Below are 27,513 nucleotides of genomic sequence, written 5' to 3'. Positions count from 1 at the left end.
AGCGTTTTGTTCAACAATTCTCATGTAGGCGCCACCGTGTATGTATTTTTTGCCACCCGCTTTCATCATAGGCATCGTGCTACACTTTATATTGAGTGTGACTGCAAATAAATGTGAACCAGTTCACATTCCTGTGGCCAGACAGGCAATGTTTGTGAGTTAAGCCATTTGAATGTTAGTAAAAATTCGGCATGCAATATGTTCCTGTTCCCATACTGTGCGATTTCATGTGATTTATTTTTAATGACGTATGAAATCTATGAGCATAAATCCTGCACTTTTCTATATTGCCTATGTGCGTCGATGTCGGCCGCTTCGTCTTAATTTAGAGGAATTCGTAATTTGACATTTAGGAATTGCACATCTAAGAGAGCATTCGCTCAAATCTAATTAGATCTAATTCGAGATCTAATTAGAGCATTCGCTCAAAAACCGCCTTATTTTATTTGTGCACCAAATAGAATGAGCCTAGCCCTTATAGTTAAGACGCCTTGCTATACGAATAAAGCAGATTGAAAAACTGGTGTGTGCTTTCTACATTGCACTTTTGTTTTGGCTAAGAAAAAATTGCATAAAAATGGTATTGGTAACAATATTTCTCCGTTACATTAATAACAGCCTTCTCCCTCGCGATGCCAGCTCGAACCGTAAGTCATAGACTGCCCTTCAGGATTTTCACTCCTTGCGGAACGCAGTAAACACTGTGATTGCTTAGCAAGCTTAAAAAAAAACTCATATTATGGTCTGACATCCTGCTGATTAAACTCGCGAGGTCGTAAGTCGCATCATTTCAAAAAAAAAAAAAAAAAGAAGAGGAGAGAGCGCGCATTGGTCAAGTGAAAATTATTTTATACAATAATTTTGCCTACCTTGATCACCATTTGGTCACTTTTTCCCTATAATGTAACTTACTATGTGCCTTGACGTTTTCTTTATTTCATTTGTATCTATCCTATGTTTCGTCTGCGCATGAAAATCCTACACCTGTCTCTATAACTGCGGTTTTCAGAGAAGCGCTCTCCTATCTGCATATCGCTAACTTTTCGTCTGTGCGCCCGTGGGCTTCAAGATTTGTTCTTAAGCAGTATTTTTGTTTTTGGCATTGAGTAGAGCGTTAAGCCTCACTGCACCTGGTTTTCCGTGAGGTTGCACTTGAATGAGAGCGTGAAGAGGTTGACATTCTCCCTGCACATCTTCTTGTTGCTCTCCACTTCGATCTCGTGGTCGATGATCTCGTCCACGTCCTCGCTCACCGTCGACGACAGCGTCACGGCGGGCTGATGCTGACCCCCGGACTGCTCGTGCCACTTCTGACTCCTGCGAACCGAGGAACCGCGTGAGTCCTGCCTGGACGGGCGCCGCTCGATGTCGCAGGTCGCTGGTTCGGTGCCCGGTGGGAGCGTTGCCTCGCCATCCTCCAAGGTCTCGTCGTCAGCGAAGGCGACGAGAGACTCCAGCTGCGTGGACAAACAATGGCGAGGGAATTAGATTTCATTTATTAGCAGCGAAGCAGTTCTAGATCGGTGTAAAGTGAGCAGAGCATAGCATAACCTTGTAGAGTGTAGTGCAGGAAGGGGGTGGGAAAGGGAAGTGAATGCGAGGAGGAGAGATGTTATGGTTAGAAGGAGGGAAAGGAGGGGAGAGAGTACAGCGTAGCCCAGAAAGAATGAGAAGGACATAAATAGAGAGAAAGAAGTGCCGAACGAAAAAAAAAGAGAGACAGAGAGAAAATCAATGAAAGAGAGTGAAAGAAATAGTGACAGAAAAAGATAGAAAGAAAGAGGAAGCAAGAACCGCGTCGCCTAGCGACCAGATACTGCACCACCTGGACAAGCCGCGCATGCGCAGTAGCAAAGCCACGCCCACCGATAGAGACATCACGCGTAAGCTCCGCTCTATAGTGCATAGCCTGGCTGCGTATTCCTGAGGAGGAAGCCGCGCATCACGAAGCTAGATGTACCAGTCCAAGATAGATGGCCCGTGCTTCAGCGGCGCCAAGTTTTGCGCGACATTGTGCATACTGCCCGCAATGTTTTGCCCTAAGCGCCCACATTAACGCAGCGCATGGACACGATGAGGCGAATGAGACCGAGGAATGCAGAAAAGCAGCGAACATTTCGAAATTAGACGCAAGAGACCACCATCTATAGACGATCTTCCATTCGACACATGAGCGCCGCCAACTTCGGCTGTTAAACGAATGCTGTCTTATTTTTGTATATTGTGACGATGCATTACCTAAGACTACTTGAAAGCGACAGCCATGGTCTTGTTCTTTTTCTTCGCAGTCAAGTGTATTGATGCTGCTCCCCCGAGAGCTTTCTTCACCTGAAGTGGTTTTGCAGTGCTTCCTAGATTTGCCCACCTTTGACCAAGCGAGGATGTTGTGTGATGACGTCATCATGCGACATCCCGTTATATGACGGCTTAGTGAGTTGATAAGGACGTCACAAATATTGACGACCTGCGACATCATCACAACGTCATAGGGTAGATGCTGATCTTTTTCTTTTTTTTTTAATCAGCCGTGCTGACGTCGACAGTAACTTTTCACATTTGCAACAATGCAGTTGTTCTGTTTAACGTCTTAAAACCAGGATATCATCATAAAAGAGGCAGTAGTGGAGGGTGCCGAAAATTTCGACCACCTGGGGTCTTTAACGTGCACCTAAATCTAAGCACGCGGGCCTCAAGCATCTTCGAATCCATCGAAAATGAAGCCGCCGCGGCCGGGATTCGATCCCGCCACCTGCGGGTAAGCAGTCGAGCACCATAACGAATAGACGACCGTGGCGGGTACTTTTCAGATCTGATGAGGCATCTAAGTATTTCGCTTTGATGAATCAGGTCATTAGACGTTGAATGCACCAACGCAATCATTTTCATGCGTATGCGCCTACGGCAGCACTATTCTTTTAGTTGATAAACATACAAAACGGCAGAGCTCAAGCCCGAATGCCGGCGCCGAGACCCCTCCCTAAAATAGTTTATTCGCAATGCAAACCAAATAAAGGTGGCACGCAGTGCTATTCAAGACGGACGCTAGAGGAGGGCCAAAACATCTGCTTGTATACGGATAGATACGCACGGCCCGTGCCGCTTCAGCGGAGCACGCGAAACGATCTGCAGTGAAACGTATATAGGACCAAAATACTTGACCAAGTCATGGAAACTGGCAAATCCTCTTCACCTGATTTTTTGTTGCGGTGCGAAATTTTATATTTGAACTCCGTGACCGTGCATCAATTGTGAATTGCGAGATCCTGTGCACGCTACAGGAAAGTACGTGAGCAGAATTGACGTATTAAATGAAAGGCACTTCGAGATACGCACCGTGCCTGCCTGACGGGCTTGCCGTAGTAATAGGCAGCTAGCAAGTAACGCAATCGTTGCTGCACGGGACCGCATATATAACGTGACGATAGTTCCTAAAAATGCTGCACCTTCATCACTTGCGCATTCAGTAACGCGGAGTTACTTCTTCAACGGAACACAAGCACGTCTTCGTGGTGTTCCACATACCACTCAGTAGTGCTTGGGTCACAGCCATGCAATAAAACCGTCATGCTCAGACTCTAGCTGTGCGCAGTTAACTTCTTTCGGATGCTACCGGTTCGATACGCATTTCGAAATGTAAATCTTGAAAATAATACGCACGCATGCTTTTCGCAATGTGAAATTCTTCGAAGTTGCGATATTCGCCGAACAAAAGCGCCGTTTGGACGGTACATGGGAAGTTCATTAGGCAACACAGCGGCGCGGATTGTGGCCGCGCTTACTCGTTTCTTCATTTTAACCCTTTCGCTTTCACCCGCCGAGTCTCTTGGCGGCATGCGGCGCTTCATAAAATCCACTATAGGCTGCGCTACATGCATCGGATCAGAAAATTACTGTAAAATCCCGAGCAAGCACTGTTTTTATCCGCCCTCATCGGGCGAATAAAAACAGTGCATGAAACAGTGAAAATGGCTGGAGAACACAAGGAGGCGCATATTTCAAATCTCCCGAAAAAGGCAGGGGGCGCTTGCTCGAAGTTTTACGGTATGCTTTTAATTTGATCTCACCACTATCGTACATTAAATACACTCAATGTGACTTGCGAGTGTGAAAAAAAACATTAAAACTTTCACGAGGGGAAGTGAAGCGCTACTCGCCCTTCGTGAGGTAACATCATCTTGATCGTCTCAGTCACTGTCGATGCTTTCGCAGTCTTCTATGCCAGTAAAAATTCCTCGTCGTAAAGATGGTTGCTCGCAGTATAGCTGTTAAAGGGACACTAAACAGCAAAACGATTTTTCTCGCATTAGTAAAGTAGTCTTCGACGATACCAAAAACACCACGCTTGCTGCGAGAAGACGCTTAATAAGCAAGAAAACGCGCAAAAAGAAAATACAGGTGGCGACGCCACATTGGAATTCCCGCACCATTTGCCGTGACGTCATATATTTTGACGGCGCCTGCTTGGGCCTACGTAGCTCCTAATCGACTAAATCGAAGTACATTGTCCTCTGAGGGGGCCAGAGACTTGACATAACGAGTTTGTGGAACTTTCGTCGAGCCAGTGGCGCCAAAATACGTTAAATGCTCTTTGAAATCTTTTACGTCACGAATTACAAAGTTCGGCGCGAAATACAAAAATGAAACTTTGAACTTGGTTTTCTCCTCTAATAATAAACCTATGGTGGTGAAATAAACTACACAAGAGTTCTCCGAGCACACTTTATCAATCTAAACCAATTCATTATTTCTCTTTAGTGTCCCTTTAAAAGCAACCTAAGAATTTCATCCTCTGGGAGCCCTCGAATTCTCGCGTCACCATTCTTAGAGTGAGAGAAACGGGCGTCGGCTCGGAGAACGTTTCGCTCTGAAAACTGTGAGCAATTATCTTCATCTGGCGTGAACAAGCCCAGACAACAACAAAATGGTTTCCAGTGTGCTGCCACCTGTCAACAATGTACAGAAACAAGCGATTTCGAGGCGGCCCGAGATACCCTGGATGAGAAAGCAACACACAGGTAGTGATCCGACAACGCAGAGAGCGCGACCACCGAACAAATTTGGACAGCTGGGGTCCATTAAAGTTGATATAAACGGAATCCATCAATCACTCAGGTTTAGTGTTGATCGAAATGCGGCTGCTGAGGACAGCGCTCATCCCTCGACGCGCCTTGTACTTGGTCGTAGTTCCCAATAGCAGTGGCACGCACGCAGCCCCGAATGACTGAGTGGTTGCTCACACGATTTATGACTGCCCCTTTCTGACAAAAGATGAAGCGTCTTATTTTAAAGTGTCACCCACTTGTTACGAATCCATAAAAGAGGACTCGCGCGGCTCCTCACGTACAATATATATATATATATATATATATATATATATATATATATATATATATATATATATATATATATATATATATATATATATATATATATATATATATATGTATTTAAGTATGAGAGTTGGCACTTCAAGAAAACATCATTTATTACGTCGACGTTTCGGTTAGAGCCTGACCTTTCTCAAGACGAAATTTTCGTGTGTATTTCTGTGCCTATATGGACACCAAATGAGAAGGGAAGGAGGTGAGAGAGAGAGAGAAGGAGCGGGAGGAGGAAAAGTTTGCTTAGGGGCTATCAGGAGCGAGGACCACACGCCGCCGCCGAGTTAAAAACAGCCGGTGGGTACGATTCAAACCGGCTGATTGAAAAAAGGGGTTAAAGGGGATGCAGCTGCACACGCGACATAGAAAAGTGGGTGTCGGTAAGCTCTGTTGCCGCGGCGTATTGTCCTTTTGGGCAACGCAGAAGGAGTCTTGTCTACCGTCTCACTTGCCGAGCCTGCTCGTTTGTCTGATAAGCGACGCCCGCTTATAAAGCGAGAACGAACACGTTGAGTGACATTAGCGGCTTCCGGTCAAGGAGCCACTGAAAGAAGGGGAAAAAAAAGTAGGGGCAAAGAAAGGAAGGAAGAGGGAGGGCGGGGGTTCCGCTTAGGCTGACCGATTGCTGCTCTCTCCAAGAGCTGCACAATACAACGCCGGGGAAGGTAAAAGGCGGCACACATGAAAGGGTGAAAAACACTGCAGGTACGATCAACGAAGGCACTGGCTCACACATGAATCTCTGCTGCGTATTTTGCTGGGTTGATGTTAGTGTCATTTAGAGTACTATTCGCGCTTTAAGGCACGTAAAACAGGAAGAGCACCCGGATGTTCATTTATTCCATGTTCTACGGTGTTGAATTTGTGTATGAAGTACGCTTCACGCTGGTCACGTTCTCTCGGAGAGCGGAAATTTCCTTGGAGTAGTGTTATTTTAATGGAATCGAAACTGTGACCTTCTAACTTAATATGTTTGGAAAGGGGAAGGTTCGGTAGTGTGTTCACATGCGAGCGGTGGTTGTTGAATCTAATTGGAAAAGGTGTATCAATTTGTCCAACGCATTGTTTAGCGCAGATTCCACATCCTAACAGGTAGACAACGTTTGAGGAGTAGCAATTAAGGTCACCACGTACGGTGTGTGTAAAATTACCATGCGTACTTTCAGCTATTGTGGTTGTTTGCATGTGCTTGCACACCTAATATCTACTTTTCCCGCAGAGATTACAACCAACTTGTCCTGTTCTGTTTGTTTTAGAGTGTACTACATAGTCCCTAACATTTTTCGGGAGCCTGTATACCACCCGCCGGCGGGATAGTGAAGAGCTTTTTAAGGCGGTCGCTTTGTTCAATGATATTGAAATGCTTTTTTAGAATTTTGTTAACATTCGGCGCGTTACTAGTGAATGTAAGAATTAGGTTGCTCCGTTCCCCTTTACTTTCTTTGTTCTTATTGTGTAGGATTTGGTGGCGGTTCAGATTCGCTGCTTTTTGTATTGCGTCGTCGATGATTGGAGGTGGATAATGGTACCCACTACTCCATAAATCATAATTTTTGTGATGTTGGGAAGCACCTACTAAGCCATTATTCATCATTCTGCGGAGAAGCGAGGCACCAGCTACACGTCTGTAAGACATTATGTGCACTTTGTTGACGCGACGACTGATGACGATGAAGAATTATGGCTCAGACAATAGTAATGGGTTGGAAGCTTTAAACGGCCCACCAGTTATGTAATTTGCATTGGGTGACGCCCGGTCGCTATTTCCCTCTCCCGCCATGCTGTATAACATACGTTGACATGGGAGAGAGAGAGAGAGAGGGGGGTGGGCAAAGAACTTTATTGAGACCCCGAGAAAATGGATCATGCGCTTATGAGCTTCCTTGGCAACAAATACAAGTGCACTTGCGAAGAACGCACTACGCTATAAATCATTGTAATTTTTCAGAAGTAGGGAAGCAGGCACTATGCCATTTTTCGTCATTCTACGGAGAGCCGTGGTACCTGCTAAACGCATGTGCCGCATTATACGCACTTTGTTGATGCTGTGCCTGATGACGATGAAGAATTATGGCGGAGCCCTTTGTAATGGCTTGGAAGCATTCAACAACGTACTCGTTGCGCAATTGGCATTGTGGGGCGCCCAGTTACAGAATACGCGTTGTGCGACGCTTGGTGCTTATTTTACTCTTCTGCCACGCTATATTGCATATGTTAATATATGTTCATATGTTCCTATACGTTGCATATGTTCCTTCCCGACATGAAGCCTGTATAAGGCCATTTTGCAAAGCAGTTTCAAGCGCCGGCACGGCTCAGAATAATGCGGATTTGATTCTGAGGTTGAATACTGGGCTCCCACGCTGAGGGCCCAGGTTCGAACCTCGTTCCATCCTGGAATTTTTTTCCTATTTCGTTTTTTTTTATTTCGAGCGATAGTGGTTACGGACACCGGCGATGGCGGCGGCGGCGGACAACTATGGCGCCAAAAACGGCCGATGAAATGATCTCATAACAGCTTTCGCTGTAAAACAGCGACAGTCTCGATAGCGCGCTGCATCGGCAAAGACCGCCTTCTCATTGCGTCCACAACGTTGGAGCATAGCTCTGGCTCTACTGATTCTTCTACTTTCGTTGTGTCCAGGAATTATTTTCTTTGGCAATGATGGTATTATGAGTTTAGTAGGGATATCGCGTCCTGTTTGACACCGTGTTGTGTGTGATAAGAAATGCCGAGACTGTCGAGAATGCAGCAGCCTGCTTCGGTATTGCTCAAGCGCTCGTGCTGCGCGACCTCTTGCTCTTCAAATATTTCTTCAAGCGTGTTATGAAGGCCTAGTTGGAGAAGGAATTCTGTGATGCTACTTTGCTGAAGCCCTAGCGCCTGTTTGTAAACTCGTCTACTTAGCCCGTTGACTTTGTTTTTTTCTTCTGCGAACCATCTGTGGTAAGTATCGACATCGTAATGTGATTGAGCACAAAGGAGTGGATAAGCCGGACAATACTCCCTTCCTTCATGCCCTGATGTTTGTTAGTGACTAGTTTAATGAGTCGCATCGTGTGCCCAACTTTAGCTTCCAATTTGAGGATTGTCCCACCAATTGTGCCTTTACTTTCAATAAGAAGTCCTAAAACACATATTTTATCGACTGTCAGTATGGTACGTTCATCGGCCGTCTTCAGGGTAATGTCTGCTGGCTGTGAAACTTTTTTATACGACATATGCGCGCGAGCATACTTTTTCTAGGCTAGCATACTTTAAGAGCACACATAGCTAGGAGCAGGTTGAATGTGGCTGCAGACCGCACAACTTGCTGGCGAGAGTTCGAGATCGAATTGGCGTGGTACGTTATTTTGATGATTATTTGCCAGGGAGAAACTAAAAGCCCCTATCTGATGCTCCGTTTTGTGTTAATTTATGAACCCCTCCCTCTTTTCTGTCACCGCAAGGGGTCTCTAATCACTTCGACCGGTTCACAAGGGGTGCTGAAACATCGATGGCTGAGAACCACTGCCATAAATAAACAACAAGGGCCGCGACCTCGGAAAGCTAATATCAGTGGCATCTAAACAAATGCCTCGCTGTAACCTGTCGCAGCAATAAAATTCGCGCAGTACCTCTTTTTTTCTTGTTCAGAGACATGTGCAACTTCGAAATCCCCCAATGTCAGCGACGCGAAACTACGTATCTTTATATTCCAAAATTTAAATGGGCCGTATTTTTCCGTCCCCAGGGAAGAGAAGATATATTTCCTGATGTAGATTGCGAAAACATCGACATTTTGTTTTCTTTTATTCTATACCCTTCTTCTAATCTAGTGAGATTTTCCACGTACTGACTTCGTAGACATTCAGTAAGCAGCGCCTTAGTGCACTCAACGCCAGGCGGGTATGGAAAAGGAATTCATTTGAGCGGGGAATTGCCTTTGAAGCCGTATAAGGAGACTGCATCACAGAGACAAAAGAGCGTAGCGAAATGGCCCCGACAGAGGACATTACTTGCCAGCTTGGAGAGTGCGTTGGACGAAACGCCTTCCTCCTTTATATATGGTTGTCGCGGCAACGCGTTTCTGTGTGGCGCTGCACAAGCGCCCTTTGCCACTCGAGGAAACCGCGATGGTTGTACCCGGTGACGCTCAAGAACTGGCTTCGAGAAAGGAAGCAGAGGGGACGTGGAAGTAGTGACTGGCTGTCGCGGTTTCATACATCTAGTGAATACGAAGATTCCACTGAGTCATACGCCTCACACAAGAGCTTTCTCGCAACCACATGTGCCCGGAGTGTATCTGAGCACAATGCAGGCATATTGGTGGTTGGGAGGCCGGGTACAACACACGATTCCGGTATGACAAGCGAATGAATTGTAGCGAAGAGGAATTCCCTCGGTCGTACGTCAGCTATGAGTCACCGCATCGACACGGGTACCAGCGCGCCCTTGCGACAAAGACCGTATCGTGTCTACGACAGAGCGACAGGTAATCGACGACCAAGTAGCTGACATGCTGAAGCGTGGCGTCATCCAGCCTTCGAATAGCCCATGGGCATCTCCATTTGTCCTCGTTACGAAGAAGGATGGGTCGATTCGCTTGTTCGTTGATTACCGCCGTCTCAACAAAATCACTCGAAAAGACGTTTATCCCTTACCGAGAATTGACGATGCCCTTGACTGCCTTCAAGGCGCGGAGTTCTTCTCTTCTATTGACTTACGGAGCGGCTATTAGCAAGTCCCCGTGGCGCCTGACGACCAACCTAAAACGGCCTTCATCACACCCGATGGCCTTTATAAATCCCGTGTCATGCCGTTCGGTCTTTGCAACGCGCCCGCAACATTCGAGCGCATGATGGACAACATTTTGCGAGGTGTTAAGTGGAAAACATGCCTCTGCTACCTAAACAACGTGGTTGTATTTTCATCAGATTTTCCTACGCATCTCCGTAGGCTAGAGGAAGTGCTTCAGTGCCTAACTGACACTGGCCTTCAGCTCAACCTGAAGAAATGCCGCTTTGGCGCAATGCAGCTCACCATCCTTGGTCATGTTGTATCCCAAGACGGTATTCTTGCCGACACCGCCAAGCTTCAGGCAGTTGCTTACTTTCCTAAATCTGCGTCTCTCAAAGAACGTCGTAGCTTCCTTGGCCTCTGTTCGTATTTTCGCCGCCTCGTCCGGAATTTCGCGACCATCACCGCTCCCTTGAATCAGCTCCTACGAAGCGACACGAAAAGTTACGCTTGGACGCCCGCTTGTGACGATGCTTTTCGCGCTCGTCTTCGTTGCTCTCTGTCTCGTGTCTTACTTTGCGATGTGATCAAAATTTAAAAATGGAATACCAACTAGCCCGTACCCAGACCTTGCTTTTCAAGAGTTGCGCCATCTGCTCACCTCACCGCCAATCCTGCGTCGGTTCGACCCTACTGCTCCGACTGAGGTCCACACAGACGCCAGCGGTGTTGGACTCGGCGCCGTACTCGCGCAGCGCAAATCTGGATTCCAACAGTACGTCGTCGCATACGCAAGCCGCACCCTCACTATAGCAGAGACCAATTATTCTGTTACAGAGAAGGAATGATTGGCCATAATTTGGGCTCTTCGTAAATTTCGACCTTATCTGCATGGCCGCCCCTTCGACGTAGCCACAGACCATGCGCTTTATTGGTTATCTACGTTGAAGGACCCCTCCGGCCAATTAGCTCGCTGGGCATTGCGGTTTCAGGATTTTGACATGCGCGTTGTCTACAGGTCGGGCGGCCGCCACACCGATGCCGACGTCCTATCACGCTCGCCTGTGTCAACTGACACCACTGCCTGCCTATCTGCCGTGGACGAAGTACTTTCGTTCCCAGGTGACTGCGACATGCCGTCGGAGCAACGCAAGGATGCCTGGATCAGCGCTATGCTCCAATTCCTTTCCAACCCGTCGACTTTTCCTTCAGCTCCTAGAGCCTTGCGTCGTCAAGCTGCTCACTTTGGGATCCGTGATGGCTTCCTCTATCGCAGGAACTACATGTCTGACTGTCGCAAGTGGTTGCTGGTGATTCCTCGACATCTTTGGGCTAAACTATATTCAGCTCTTCACGCTGACCCACAGTGTGCACATGCGGGCATCTTCAAAACATACACCCGACTTTCCTCGAGGTTCTTTTGGCGAGGCATGTACACCTTTGTGCGCAAGTACATTCGGTCATACCCACAGTGCCAGCGACGCAAAGCTCCTACTCCGCACGTCTCTGGTACGCTTCAGCCAATACCGTGCCCGGCCAGGCCCTTCGACTGCATTGGCATTGACTTGTATGGACCACTTCCATTCACGGCTTCCAGAAACCGCTAAGTAGTCGTCGCCGTCAACCACTTGACGCGATACGCAGAAACAGCCGCTCTGCCTGATGCCACCGCCCGTGACATAGCATCTCTCCTCCTGCGCAACTTCATTCTCCGTCACGGCGCACCCCGCGAACTTCTGAGCGATAGAGGACGTGTGTTCCTTTCCGAGGTTGTAAATGCATCCTTGCCGAATGCCATATCGTTCATCGCACTACTACCGCCTACCATCCTCAAACCAATGGCTTGACAGGAAGATTCAACCGCACCTTAGGAGACATGATCTCTAAATACGTTGCCTCAGATCACTCTGACTGGGACCTAATTTTGCCCTTCGTGACGTACGCTTACAACACGGCTCCAGAGGTGACTACAGACTTTTCACCATTTTTCCTCTTATATGGCCCTGAACCTTTTACCACCCTCGACACCATTTTGCCATACCGACCCGATTCATCCGAATCTACGCCCATCTCTCAAGTTGCCCGCCACGCCGAGGAGTGCCGTCAGCTCGCCCGCTCGTTTACAACCGTAGACCAATGGAAACAAAAATCTCATAGTGCCGATGACCACCCGCACACTGATCCTCACTTTCTTCCAGAATCCCTTGTGTGGCTTTGGGTTCCAGCTGTCCCTACTGGCCCCTCCTCTAAGCTTCCTCCGAAATATCAGGGACCCTACCGTGTCGTTGCGTAGACATCACCTGTAAACTACATCGTTGAACCGGTTACACCGCCTACAGACCAACGCTTTCATGGTCGTGAAACCGTCCACGAACAGCGCCTGAAGCCCTACTACGATCCGCTTGTACTGTGTTCACCGTGAGTTGCCAGGATGGCTCCTTTTTAGATGCGAAGTATCTTAAGGCGGAGCTCAATCCGGTGGTGGTAGTGGTGGTGGCGAGCGGCGTGACCACCCTTACTGCGCATGCGCATACCCTCTCCACACACCTCCTCCCCAATTTCCCTCTCCACATTCCCTCTCCCCTCCCCCTTTCCACTCTTCCTCTGAAACGCTGGCTAGACATGCCGAAATTATCTCCTGCGCAACGCCGCGATGAGCTCGAGCGCATGCGCGTCCCCTCCCCTTCTCTCTCGTCTCCTACGCTGCCCCCCTCGCGCCCGCCTGTCGACCGCGTTCCCCGCTCGCCCTGTGAGAATTAACGGCCAGGCTAGATGGAAGATACGACGCGCGTAGCGTCCCTCTTCGCGTTCCACGACGCGAGGTCGGTAGCATGCCCAACGAACGCCAACGGAACGGAATCGTGCAAGTGCTCCCGCTTCGCATCGCCTCATGGTCCCCTTTAGCGGGAGATGGTGTTTTTTGACGAGGACAATTGTAGCGAAGAGGAATGCCCAGCGCTGCAGCCACATCGCCAGCTCTGCTCGAGGCACGAGCTCGAGCTGCCCAGCCTGTGTTTTCTGATACGCTGCCTGCGCCTGTACAGCTCCTGCTGTCCCTGCTCGGACGCTCCCGGACAAGTGTTTTTAAAGACGATAGTCTTTCTTGGGGAACTTAAACGCAGAAATTTTGGTCTGTCTTTCTGTCTGTCCTTCTGTCTGTATTTCTGTTTGTCGGCACGTCCCTCGATTCAGCCACTCGGCCAAAGTTGAATCACTTGCACAAGGGCCAGTCATCGTGAACGGCTCACTAGATTCATACTTGTGTACATGGTTGATCAAAAAGCAAACACTACGCATATCTGAGGCGCAACATCACTAGGTAAGTATTAGGTGGTGTGTTCCTTTAATAGAAAATACATAGATACGTAATTCTAGAGACCCTAGTTTCTTAAGCTGCGCTGAAAATGCGACTGCGCCGAAACTTGGCTTCCTCTGTGCCCTCTGCGCGAGCTCATTGTTGTGTTTCGGTTTCAGTTCAGTATTGCACTGTACGAGTGCCATGGGGCGCCGCTCTGGCATTCCTGCTTTACCCAGGCGACGTGAATATAAAAGAGTGTGTGGAGAGTACTCGTTGAGTGCGGAGGTTTCTTCTGCTTCGGCGCTTCGCGCCAAACCGCGTGTTCGGGCTGGCTGGCGTCCCCGCCGGTCGCGTTGGTCACCTCCGGTCTTGCCTGCTGCTGCGCCGGGACTACCAGCCCGCAACACAGCATTCACGTTTCCCGAAGTATTGCCAGATGGCGTTCATATCTCACGCAGCGCCTCTTCTATCGTCTTTAGACGACATTTGCAGCGAAGCACGCAGATACGCGGCCAATTTTATTATAGAATGCATTGTTGGATATCAGGCTGTTATACTTTACAATTCGTAGAGGGATCAATTGTATTGTGCACGGTGCAGGCTGCCACATATGTCGCTCTAATAACCATCATAATAATAACGATAACGCCATCATCACCATCTTCGTCGTCATTTTAACGCCAAGTTGTTTTTTTGCCGGGGCCCCACGGAGACTTCACTCAAGTATTTCCGTCACGGAAATGACGTCGGTGAAACGCAGATGATCAGATGGCATAGAAGAAAAAATGAAGAAGCAAAACTTGAAATCTACATCTACATCTACTTGAAACAGCGAACCTAGTCCATCATTTCTTGGCTAATGCTAGGTTTGACCTTAGCTTATCACCTGTCCCCGTATCCCATACTGACCGTAGCCGTGGGTCAGCCATCAGATGTTTATGAAGGGCACCCTCGGCGACACCATTCTCGCGCCGAGCGTAATGTGGATTTGGCCGCCGTCGCCGATTCGCCGCTGCTTCTTTGGCTACTTTCTCAATCGGCAACACACTGAGCCGCTGAGCCTTGCGATAAGCAGCCTCTATTTCGGGTGCATGAACCTTCCTTGGGCGGCCCATGGCGCGGAACTGCTTTTAATAGGTAATTGCCGTGTTTCAACTGATATTGTTCACGACTATATGTATGTGTACACGTATATGGTATGGCCACCTGTGAGCCAACACGCGAAAACACAGCCGGCGCTTCTAAAATGCAACACTTGCAGTAAGTGTCAACGAAGGGTGATCAAGCGTGTCCTTTGTTACTTACGGTGCCAGCGAAAAGACCGTTCTCGCGCATCCTGTAAATATCTAAACTTCACCTTGCGCTCGTCGACTGTGTCGGTGGACGTTGATTCCATATGCATCCACGAATTACATAGTCCACTCCTAGACTTCATCTAGGAGAATGAGTTGTGTATTTTATTTAATCTATGCTGCAGGGCATCCTGGTGCCCCACCGAAAATTCAAATTGACTCTTCGGAGCCGCTCAGCGTGTCCAACAGCGGCAAGCGTAAACACTATACTGATGGAAATCGTAGAGAGGCCGTCGCTGCTAAACACAGTTCATGATTGAATTATGCCGAAATGTGTAGCGCCTTGGCAGATGCGCTAGATCTGAGAAGTGCTGGCACGTCCAATGCGGAAAGCTGAAGCGTGAGGCCCGCGCGCGCATCGCGGCTGCTGCTGCGGCGTACACATTTTTCCCATGAGCGCTTGCGGGCCCGTTGGTGCCGCTCGTTTGTTTAAAAAAGGTGCATTTGAAACGAATTTCCGTTACGAGTTTCTTTAATGTGAAAGGAATGCGTTCCAGTCCCACTTTTTATGATTTGAACTTGCCGTTATTTGACGTCAGATATGATTTTTTATATTAAAATACATACTGTCGGATAATCTCAATTGAAAGTAAGCAACTTGGAAAGCACACTGAACTACATATGTTATACAAATTTGAACATCGCCAGCATCAGGTTATATGGAAATAAAAGAAATGTAAAAAGGCATCGAAGACTAGCTTTTTAGAGAGAGCCGGACACGTATAACTACAACATTTGTGCTCGTCTATCACATGTGAACACATGTGGAACTTTCGACGTCACTTTTCATATGCGCAGCCAGGATGTTGCGCTTCAGGTGTTCAAATAGAAAGTTCCCCACATGCACCGATATGATTAAGTTTCTTAAATATAGACCGCATTGAAAGGAACAATAGATGGGCGTTTAACGAGTACTGATTCAATATTGCAGTACGAGTGGAAAATTCGCAACTTCGAGGGTATTCGCAACTGTCTAAGGTCCTTTGTTGAACACACCAAGAGTTGAACGTGGATGTTGGCGTCTGACAGACGAGCCTGTTTTCTCGCCAGCACGTTGTGGCAACGATGAAGAGCCGTGCGCTTCATACACCGCATGCGCGGGGTCCTCAGTGGCCACACCTAGTTTCATTGCGATAGTAATTATATGAACAGTCTCGGCTGGTTTTTGTCCGTCCCCATCGCCGTCATTCACCGTATATGTATAAGCATGTGTATACATATATATATATATATATATATATATATATATATATATATATATATATATATATATATATATATATATATATATATATATATATATATATACAGGGTGTTTCAAGAAATGCGTCCAACCTTCTCAAAAAATAAGGAAAATGCAATATTTGCTCGGGGCTTTCAGAATTACCTTTTTTGTAGCGGCAGGAATCTTAAGGTAGTTAAGGACGTCATTTAAGACAGTAATTAAGAAAGTTACATTAATTAACTTTTTAAATAATGGAGTTAAGTGATTGTGTCAAATGGGAGAATCGAAGTTCTTCATGCGAGGAACCCATCCGAGCTTTGAGATTTCGAAAAAGCGTCCTCTAGTAATTGTTGTCGCGTAATGAAATTCAACGAATTCCAACGGCTTTCAACAGCGAAAGCCATCGAATTTGGTTGAATTTGATTACTTCGTAATTATTACTAGAGGCCGCTTTTTCGAAATGTCAATGTTGGGATGGGTTTCTGGCACGAAGAACTTCAATTCCCCAATTTGACACAGTCACCTAACTCCACTAATTAAAAAGTTAATTAATGTAACTTTCTTAATTACTGTCTCAAGTGATGTCTCTGACCATCTTAAGATGCCTAGCGCTACTAAAAAAATCATTCACTCATTTTGGACGTCTCAGAAGAATATGGCAGTTGCGTTCTTCCATGTTTCTGTTTAGGTTTCGCCATTGAATTTGGTTTAATTTCATTACTTCGTAATTATTACTACATGCCACTTTTTCGAAATTTCAAAGTTGGGTTGGATTTCTGGCATGAAGAACTTCAATTCTCCCATTTAACACAACCACCTAACTCCGCTAATTAAAAAGTTAATTAATTTAACTTTTTTAATTACAGTCCCAAATAATTTCTTGAACCATCTTAAAATTTCTGCCACTACAGAAAAACCAATTCAGAAGGCAGCAATCAAATATGACATTTTCCTGATTTTTTGAGAAGGTTGGACACATTTCTTGCAACACCCTGTATATATATATATATATATATATATATATATATATATATATATATATATATATATATATACAGGGTGTTTCAAGAAATGTGTCCAACCTTCTCAAAAAATCAGGAAAATGCGATATTTGATTGCTGCCTTCAAAATTCGTTTTTCTGTAGTGGCAGAGATTTTAAGATGGTTAAAGAAAATATTTGGGACTGTAATTAAAAAAGTTAAATTAATTAACTTTTTAATTAGTAGAGTTAGGTGGTTGTGTCAAATGGGAGAATCGAAGTTCTTCATGCCAGAAACCCAACCCAACTTCGAGATTTCGAAAAAGTGGCATCTAGTAATAATTACGAAGTAATGAAATTCAACCAATTTCAATGGCGAAACTAAACAGGAACATGGAAGAACGCAACTGCCATATTCTTCTGAGACGTCCAAAATGAGTGAATGACTTTTTCTGTAGCGCTAGGCATCTTAAGATGGTTAAAGACATGCCGTGAGACAGGAATTAAGTTAAATTAATTTACTTTTTAATTAGTGGAGCTAGGTGACTGTGTCAAATTGAGGAATTGAAGTTCTTCGTGCCAGAAACCCATCCCAACATTGAGATTTCGAAAGAGCGGCCTCTAGTAATAATTACGAAGTAATGAAATTCAACAGAATTCGATGGCTTTCGCTGTTGAATGCCGTTGCATTTCGTCGAATTTCATTACGCCACAACAATTACTAGAGGACGCTTTTTCCAAATCTCAAAGCTCGGATGGGTTCCTCGCATGAAGAACTTCAATTCTCTCATTTGACACAATCACCTAACTCCACTAATTAAAAAGTTAATTAATGTAACTTTCTTAATTACTGTCCTAAATGATGTCCTTAACTACCCTAAGATTCCTGCCGCTACAGAAAAACCAATTCTCAAAGCCCCGAGCAAATATCACATTTTCCTGATTTTTTGAGAACGTTGGACACATTTCTTGAAACACCCTGTATATGAATGTCCCAAAGAAGAATGATTTAGAAAAATGTTTCCGAAGCGCGGAATCAAACCAGGGAACTCTCGCTCCGCAGCCCGTGGCGCTAGCCACTACGCCACGAAACGCCGATCCTCTAGGGAGCTAACGGCGAGCGTTATATACACACCCTTTACCGCTGGCCGGACTCAGAGACGGCAGTCGCTTATAACGTTTCTTCATTGCCAGCGAGATGGCACAAGGAGCGCAACGACGGTCTTTCACTCGCTGCAGCGGCCGCGCTTGCGAAAGGAGCGCGCTGTTCAAACACAAATAAGTAACAACTACGACATTTAGTTCGCGCTCCTCCTGTGTGTACCTGTTCGTTAGTTTCGTGCGTCCTGCTTTATGTTTTAGCAGCGCGCTTCAAGTATCCAGCTGTGACGCATGATAGTTCGCGCTCGTCCTGTGTGCGTTCTTTTCGTGCGTGCTTTGGGCTCGAGCGACGCGTTAGCAATTTCGAGCTGCTTTCCGTTCTTCGCGTTCGATTCCGATTTGTTGCTATCGCATTCATTGCTTCGCCGTTGCGGCAAAACTGTGACCGCCGAAATAGGCAGCCCAAAAAACACACACACACACACACACACACACACACACACACACACACACACACACACACACACACACACACACACACACACACACACACACACACACACACACACACACACACACACACACACACACTCACACACACACACACACACACACTCACACACACACACACACACACACACACACACACACACGCACGCACGCGCGCGCGCACACACACACAAATTGCGACTTTCGAGTCGGCTGAGCAGAAAAGTAGGGCAGGTCGCACTAGCGGTGCGAAGACTGATGTAACAGCTGAGCTGGTGGCGTGCCCCTCTTCTTCACTCTCACTTCGCTCTTTATTTCTCTCTCTCTCTCTCCATTTCTTTCTCTCTCTCGGTCTTTGTAGCTTTCTTCCATTTCATTCTCTCTAGCTCTCTATTTCTCGCTTCCTCTTTCTATCTCTTTCTCTCACTATACATTTCTCTGTCTTTCTTTGATTATCTTTCTTTCTTTTCATATTTTTCTTCCTGCCACTTCTTCTCTCTGTTTCTATCTTTCTCTTTCTATTGATGGTATGTTTTACTCTCTCCTCCTTTCCCTTCTCACCCTTACATCTCTCCTCTTCTTCCGCACTTCTCTTTCCCAAGCCCTTGATATATACTGTGCTATACAAGGTTATGTGTGTTCTGCTAGCCGCTCGCCTTCGGATGGTGTGTACACGGCTTCGAATCTGGCCTCGCGAAGACATTTTTGTTGCTATAATTATCGCGTTCTCTTTATGTTTTTCGCTGTACCTACTCGGGGTCTTCGGCTCAACGCCGTCGCTTCGCAGCTATTTCTTGGGCTAACTGCTGCCTTCTTCATCTTTAGTGGACCAGTGATGAGTAGTGGGACTCGCCCAATTTCTGTGGCACGTACCCGTTCATGATGATGATAGTTTTCTGGTGGCTATGTACATCTTACAGCCTGCTATAACAGCTTCGCTGTTAAAAAGTCCACGAGCTAAAAAAAAAAAAAGAGACGTCGTGAAACTCGTCGCTCCGCGAATCTGGGCGCGAGCGAATTTACGTGATTATCGAGCGAGATGACATCGTGTCGAAAGTGCATCCGTAGATTTGAAATACACGCGCTTACACTTTTTGAGCAAAGCGATATCACGTGGCTTGGGGGCTCAGGCAATGGTGTTTCAGCGAACGCCTCGCGTCTTGTGATTTTCTGCCGATGAAGCCGCGACCCTGCCAAGTCTGCGCTCCCTCTTTTCTGCATGACGCTCCAACGCGCGCTGGTGCCTTACCTTGGTTTATTGCAATTAATCTAAGTTTCTAGTTCATGTAAATAATGAAAGCGCCGATTCATTTACCTTGCCCTGATTTATGACAATGTAAACGCAATTAATGTACACGTAAACGTGAAACGGAGTGAGCATGGAAGCATGTACGGAATGACAGGCTTGCGCACTTTTCCGCTCTTCGTGCAGATTTTCGGCTTCTTGTCCTTTGCCTGGAACACCGGCCTGCTGGTTACTCAGGTGGAATTCTGCGATAACCTGCCGGCTTGTGACTGCGGCGCATTCCTCGGCGAGCAACCTTCCGACTAGTCAACCACTTTGCCTGGCTGTTCCGGCTTTACCTGTTCGCCCAGCTGAAGGCTTGCACTACCAGTACGCGTACACTTCGCTGCACCCAAGACTTGAACGCCAGTGCGCAGCTGAAATGCTATCAACTGTGCATCTGACGGAACAGATAAATCTCGGCGCTGCAAAGTCGCTCATCAGTGGGCATGTAAGCGCGTACGCAATGACAGGCTTACGCACTTTTCCGCTCTTCGTGCAGGTTGGTGGTCATTGCAGTACTACCTAGTCTGGTTTTAAGACTAATAATGTCTTCATTATCGTGAAGCCGTCATTGCACCGTTCTGTTCATTATTGCTGATGTTGTTTGGCGATATTGAAAGTAACCCCGGTCCGCCTAAAGAACAACCAGAAGCCTCAAGAGAAATTATAAGAACAATTCAGGATCTGAACCAGAAGTCTTTTAGAATGGAAGATGTACAAAAAAAGATTTCTGACACAATTGATAGACTTAAAAGTAAACACAAAACAGTCGCTACTGCGATTTCTGATATCAGTGAAAGGCTTCAAAAAGTTGAAAACGAAACGGCAAATATTGATCATTGGCAAAGCGAAGTCAAGGAATTACGGGTAACAATGCAGAATTTCGTGAAAATTTCAAGTGTTTTGCGTGTAAGGCATGATGATGCGGTAAACCGCTCCCGTCGTGATAACGTTTACGGAATACAAGACGATACCTCTGAGAGCGCGCCGAAGTCTGAAAAGAGAGTATTGGAAATCACAGAGAGAGAGAGAAAGAGAAGAGAGAGCAAGGAAAAACAGGGAGGTTAACCAGAAGAATTCTCAGGTTTGCTACCCTGCACGTGGGAAGGATAAAGCGGATTAAAAGAATAAAAAATGGAGAAGAAGAAGAGATGTGATGACAGCACGCGACATAGCACAACAAAAAGGTCACAAATAACACGCTATATATTGACGTAACAAGCGAAAACATTGCAAGAGCTCACAGGATCAGTCGTTTCTGCGCTGAAAAAAAAAACGCCCATTAATTGTTAAGTTTTCCTCCTACAAAACTAAGGAACAAATACTTCGGAAACGTTCGGAGTTGGAAGTTCTGTGTCAATAAGTGAAGATTTCTGCCCTGGAGCGCTATTTGCTAGAAACTGACAGAGTTCGGCAAGTACCTTCAAGTTCCTTATCATATACGGTATAAAAAACTTCTTGCAGGTGGAAAATTTTATTAATACAATGCGGACAACGATTCCCTATATGAAAGTGGTCTGTCGAATAACCACGAACGTGAAGAGTCTACTCCTTCCCTTAGACCAAGACGAAGGGCGCAGACAAAAAAGCGATAGGGAAACGAGAGGGGTTGCGGCTAAAGGAATGCTTACCGGACTAACTTAGCGGTACTGTTTATTAATATACGTAGTCTTATGCCAAAAGAGATTAATTATGTAGCCTAATCGATGATTGCGAAGCTGGCATCATAGTCATTACTAAAACATGGTTATCCGCCAATGTGCCCAACGCTGACCTGCTATACTGCAATAAAAATATCAAATCTATCGCAATGGCCACACTGCTTCTATCCTCTTCAGACCCCGCGTGCATTAAAATGCACATTTGTTTTTTTTTCCAGGTTTTCGAAATTCGCACCACTATTAGAGCCAACATGCTTGGTGCAATCGCATGCTCTAGTGTGCCTCGATGTGTGCGCCCCCAAAACGCGCAACAAAACGCGCATCAAGGCACCCTAGCATGATCTATCATGCGGTGCCATCTGGTCAGCAATACAGGAAGCATACTACAGTGGAAGCCCCGTTTTCCCCCTTTGAAACATGGCGTCATGCTCGTCTTCGACGTTCTGCTCACGGCGTCCAAGTAATTCACAAATTGCTCAATAATCATCGTGTCATATTTCTTAATTGCTGTTTAAATCTACTTAGAAAGGGTTTAGGGATAATTTCCACACGTCATGTAACCCTAAGGGCGAGTATTTTTGTTATCACAAGCTGTTTTCATCAAATGTGCATTATAATGCACACTCGGTCTCAATGGATGCTTTTTCCTGCGTATGTTTGCCAATCTGATGCGGTTCGTTACTCTTTGGCATTGAGCTTTGGCGTTTGTTTTACCTAGGAATCAGTGATAAAGAAACGTGTTCTTGAGTCAATGACCAGCAACGACAACTCGGACCTAGAATTCTCATACGATGAGGCTGTCCCTTCCCCATTACTTGTTGCCGGAAGACAGGTGTGGTGCAGAATATGACAATAGGCAGTTTTCGAATAGTGTACGTTAAGTTAGCGTTAGCGTTTGCGGCCCGCTATATCCATCACTTGACGGGAGCCCGCAAGCGGAAGCGTATGACGCATGCGCAGTTGCGCGAAAAGCCAACGCAAAGCTTTGCATACTCTACTTGAAAGCTCCCTAATGAGTCACCACAGGAGCTGCTGAAAGCCAAGGTTGGGCCCATGCCTGCTGAGCCAAGAACTGCGCAAGCAAGCCACATTTCAGAGGTTGGGAACTAGGGATCCTCCTCGAGGTGCCAAAACCCAGGATATACTCAGCGCAATAGGCGTGCGCACAGGGCGGGGGGGGGGGGTCGGCCGCTCCCCCTAGTCACGTAAGAGGGGGGCACAAAATCTGCCCCATACGTTGAGCCCCCTAGTCACCTAACGGGGGGGGCGTAAAATCTGCCTCGTACATTGACTTAGTAGGGGGGGGGGCGCTGCGATGAACCTTCACCTCCCCTGATGAGGAATCTTGCGCACACCTATGCTCAGCGCACAAAGTTCCGGTGCATCACGTGCAACATGAATATTTGCATCACATCCGCGCGAAACTTCTGCAGGCAGTTTCCCAACAAATAAGCGTGCTTATCGCGAGCAAATGTAAAATTTCGTTGTAAGCGAGTGTTGTTCGTTTTCCGTGCATTGAGACCCAGTGTGCATTATAATGCACACACTGCTGTGCAGAAAATGTTTGCCGCACAGACGCAATTTTTCTCTGGTTTAATACAGCATGTGTGTGCATTCTAAAAATGTGTTTTGATTTAACCTGTGTGGCCACAAATTTGCTCACGTCTCAGGAGGCTATTGGTGGCGGTGTGCTACTTGCAATTATTGACATTCTTAGCAGTTTTGTAGTTCGCATTACTAGCGATATGGAAGCAATGTGGTGTTGTTTGACTACGAACTTTAAAAAATGCTTTTTGGTGTTTGCTACCGCTCACCGTCAACCAGTGCATCATTCAGTGAAAATCTTCACGATTGTTTAAATGACATTAATGTACAGTTTCCTGGTGCTGGAATACTTCTTATGGGTGGTTTCAACTTCCCCAACATTGTCTGGTCTGCCATGTGCCCATTTTTAATTCCATCATCAACCGAGCCCAACAATTTTATCTCGGTTTGTGGTGATTTCGACTAACCGCAGTTGTTTCGCCTACTCGTGTCACACAAAATTCATCGTCTCTTTTAGACCTTGTTCTGACGTCAGTTAAAGACGTCGCTTCTTCGATCACCCATTTGCCTGACCTAAGTGACAATGACATCTTGACTTTCGGCCTAGTTACAATGCATTCAAAAGCTTGCAGATGGTCCAAACTATTGAAGATTACGAGAAAGCTAACTACGACGCTATTAATGAAGAACTTGCATTATTTCTTGACGTTTTTCTACCTGGAGTATTCCAGCGTTCAGTACAGAGTAGCTGTAACATGTGTCAAACCGCTGTTTCAAAACTAGTTCAGAAATATGTACCTAGTCGTCGTATATTTGCCAAGAGTAAGGCACTGTGGTACAATAGGTACCTCAACTGACTTGCTAAAAAAGAGAAACGTCACTTTCGTAGCGCAAAACTTTCTTGAAACGCGTCGCGTTACTTATCATACAAAACAGCCGCTTCATCGTACATTTCCACTTTGAAATGCAGCAAATTTTCGTTTTTCAATATTACTCTTCAAAACATGCGTAAAACTAACCCGAAAGGCTTTTGGAATGCGTCCAAGGACAACAGTGACCATACGTTTACTTTCGTGTCCATCTGGTGACCACGCGCCGACATCCCTTGCTGCTAATGTATTGAATGACACCTTCGTTCTATCATTTTCTTCAGCGAAAACCAATGTGATGTCTAACTTTACACGATTGAATTATCTTCCCATTCATTCGATTGTTCTTGATTCCGTAGGAAACGCAAAGATAATTGACAAACAAAAAACTACGTTCCACTTGTGGTACAGATCAGATCAACAGAAATTCCTCAAAAACACGAAAGAGTGCTGTTCGGTTATTCTAGAGTGTCTTTATTCGCAATCTTATAAATCCGGTTCTTTACCTGAAGATTGGAAAAGAGGTAAAATTGTCCCAATTTTCAAGTCCGGAAGAAAGAGTGATCCCTGAAACTTTCGTCCTAGCTCACTTACCTCAGTTCCATGTAAAATTTTTGTGCGCATCATCTTCACGCATCTTGTCAACTATCTGGAATATGACAGTTTCTTGTCGACCTCGCAACATGGCTTCCGGGAATCTTTCTCGTGTGAGACCCAGCTAATCACATTCACAAATAACCTACATGTATATGTTGACTCTGGCTTTATTGTAGATTGCATTTTTTTAGACTTCGCGAAAGCTTTCGACAAAGTGAACCACTCTTGACTGTAACATAAACTATGTGCTTTTAATATTGATCCTCAAGTACTCACTTGGATTCGTGAATTCCTTTCCTGCCGTGTACAGTATGTTACAGCCAACGGCTTTGACTCTCCATTGGCAACAGTCGGTTCCGGTGTATCCCAAAGGTCAGTACTTGGTCCGCTGTTATTTCTGATCTATACTAACGACATACCTACTATCATTTCTTCCCAAGCTTGTTTGTTTGCAGATGACTGTGTCATTTACCGAAAAATAACCAGCGATTCAGACGTGACATCACTACAAAATGATTTAGATACCGTATCACAGTGGTGCCGCACGTGGCATATGGAACTGAACGTCGCTAAATGCAAAAGCATGCGCGTAACCAGACGCAATGTCACCTCTCCGTCCTATTCCCTAAACAATTCACCCCTGCAAACCACAGCTTCTTATCGCTACCTTGGCGTTCAGATATCTAATAACATGTCATGGAGACACGACGTCCACTACATATTAGCTAAAGCAAACTAAATTTTAGGTTACTTGAAAAGAAAGTTCTATCTTGCGCCACCGTCGCTAAAACTATTACTTTATACCACCTGCGTTGGCCCTCAACTAGAATACGCCTCATCTGTCTTGGACCCGCACGGCTCTACGTTAACACAAAGCATTGAGGCAGTACAAAACCGCTCTGTTCGCTCTATTTCATCTAACTACAATCGCAATGCCAGTGTCATGAACATGAAAGCTGCTCTTAATATACCTTCCCTATGAACGCGTAGAAAACAATCACGCCTTTTATTTCATAAAATATACTACCATATGCTTCAAAATAATTAATTGTTGGGCTACTTGGTCTAGTCTTCCACCAAAAGAACGCTGCGCAGCATGCTGCAGCCTTATCACCACAACGACGTGCCGAACAAGGTTCCTAGCCTTTCATCTTCGAAAAGGTGTGTGCCCTCTTGATGTTGCCTTACTTTTTGGGGGCTTCCCTCCTTCTGAAGGCCACTGGAGAAAATTGTGTTGAGCGTCTTTTATTCTGTTTGGTCTTGTCCTTCCTTCCAAGCCTTCACTCTCCCAACCCAGATACTACCATAACCCCGCTCTTCGTTCATTGTTCATACACCCAGTTTCATTCGCTCACACCGACTTGATCATCATCATAAGGTTGACATACCCTATTTTTCAACTACTGCGGGCTCGCAATCATTTGTTCCCAGGACAGCAGGTGATTGTAATCACTTGCTATCCTTCATAACTGATATAACTGATACAACTGCATTTAAAAATGTCTTATCCAGTGTACTGTAACCCTACATGTTTATTTATTCAACGTATTGTACTTTACGTTACTCGAGTTTTGTGATTATTTTGTATAATGCTTCCAGCTTTAGCTTCTTTCTGCTATTGTTCATGTTCTTGTTTACTATGCACACCCCCACCCCCTCTGCAATGTATTTATACCATGAGGATACAATAAATAAATAAATAAATAAATAAATAAATAAATAAATAAATAAATAAATAAATAATGTAGTAATGGAAGTGCAGATTGCTTTCCCGGTATTTCGTAGCGAAAGTCATAATCATCATCGTGATCATCATATCGTTTATTTATTTCTTCAGTCACTCCCCCTCTGGTCACGTGTGCTGCGTGACACATACTACTAGTACTACTACTACTACTACTACTACTACTACTACTACTACTACTACTACTACTACTACTACTACTACTTCAACCAACACCACGACCACCACTACTACTACTCTACGATGATCAACGCGGGCGCGCCCCGAGAAGAGGCCTGTTGCTCTCTCGACCACGACGACGACGACGGCAGCACAGGATAGACTAAGTCGGCGTCGGTGAAAAAAAAGCGCGCTCTTCCCTGGTGGTGGCCTTACAATGGGGTTCGATGAACCTTGAATGTCAAGTAGATGTTCTCCACAGTGTGTCAAGACTCCAGAATAGCCCTTGGTTGCTGTCCAGACTGGCTCAGAAAAAACGTAGGAGAAAAAAAGAGAACAGCTATCCCTTTCGCACGTGGTATATCTCGGCGCCGCGTGCTTCCTGCGCCCATGGCGAGCGCCTTAAAATGAAAACCAGGATGCAGCATGGCGACGTGACAGGCGAGCGATAGTTTTTTGCAAATAACGCGGTCGTTTATACACCCTGCTCTGCGTGACATAACGCGTACGTGCGTGTCTTTTCAAAGCCGTGGAACGTTTACAGAAGCAACGCAATTCCCTCTGCTGCTTTTAAATGCGAAGCATTTCTTAGCGAACCTTTGGCACTTGGAGCGTTTCTATCTACGTATCTATCTATCTATCTGTCTATCTAGCCGCCTACGTCTGGGTGCTCTCATAATCGCCTCCTTAACAAGGTGCAGAACATAATTGGCATGGGAGAGTAAGAAGATTTGACGAATATGACTGTCAGGTCATCACACGAATAACGTGAAAATCCCGTCGCGAACGACGTCACACCCTTTCCTCCAGACACGTGTGGCACATACCCGTTTACCACAGGCCGCGGTGTACGGGTATGCGCCACAGGTGATTCACAGTTTATATCAACGGCGAGAACAGACATTCGTAATTTAAATGCGAGAGCGTTAAGAAAAACCGACATCGGCAGCGTTGACCCGACGAATGGAAATAATAAAAATCGGGATCCCAGCAGGAATTGAACCCAAGCATTCTGCGTGGCAATCAGGTACTCTACCACAGAGCCACGCCAATTCTAGACACTGCTTTGGAAAAACACCCTATATATGCAGGCGTAATGTCGGT

At 45.9% G+C, this 27,513-nt stretch overlaps 1 protein-coding gene across 1 annotated transcript in view; it reads right to left on the bottom strand.

The window, feature by feature from the left end:
- Positions 1-27,513, bottom strand: part of LOC119381807 (adenylate cyclase type 5) — a 414,239-nt gene that overhangs the window by 32,059 nt on the left and 354,667 nt on the right. The window contains exon 12 of the mRNA XM_049412571.1: positions 1,131-1,457. Within this exon, the coding sequence (XP_049268528.1) occupies positions 1,131-1,457 (327 nt within the window). The remainder of the gene's footprint in view (positions 1-1,130; positions 1,458-27,513) is intronic.

The sequence above is a fragment of the Rhipicephalus sanguineus genome, chromosome 2, assembly GCF_013339695.2.
Source record: "Rhipicephalus sanguineus isolate Rsan-2018 chromosome 2, BIME_Rsan_1.4, whole genome shotgun sequence".
NCBI lineage: Eukaryota > Metazoa > Arthropoda > Arachnida > Ixodida > Ixodidae > Rhipicephalus > Rhipicephalus sanguineus.
This window is presented reverse-complemented; position numbering and strand designations above follow the sequence as displayed.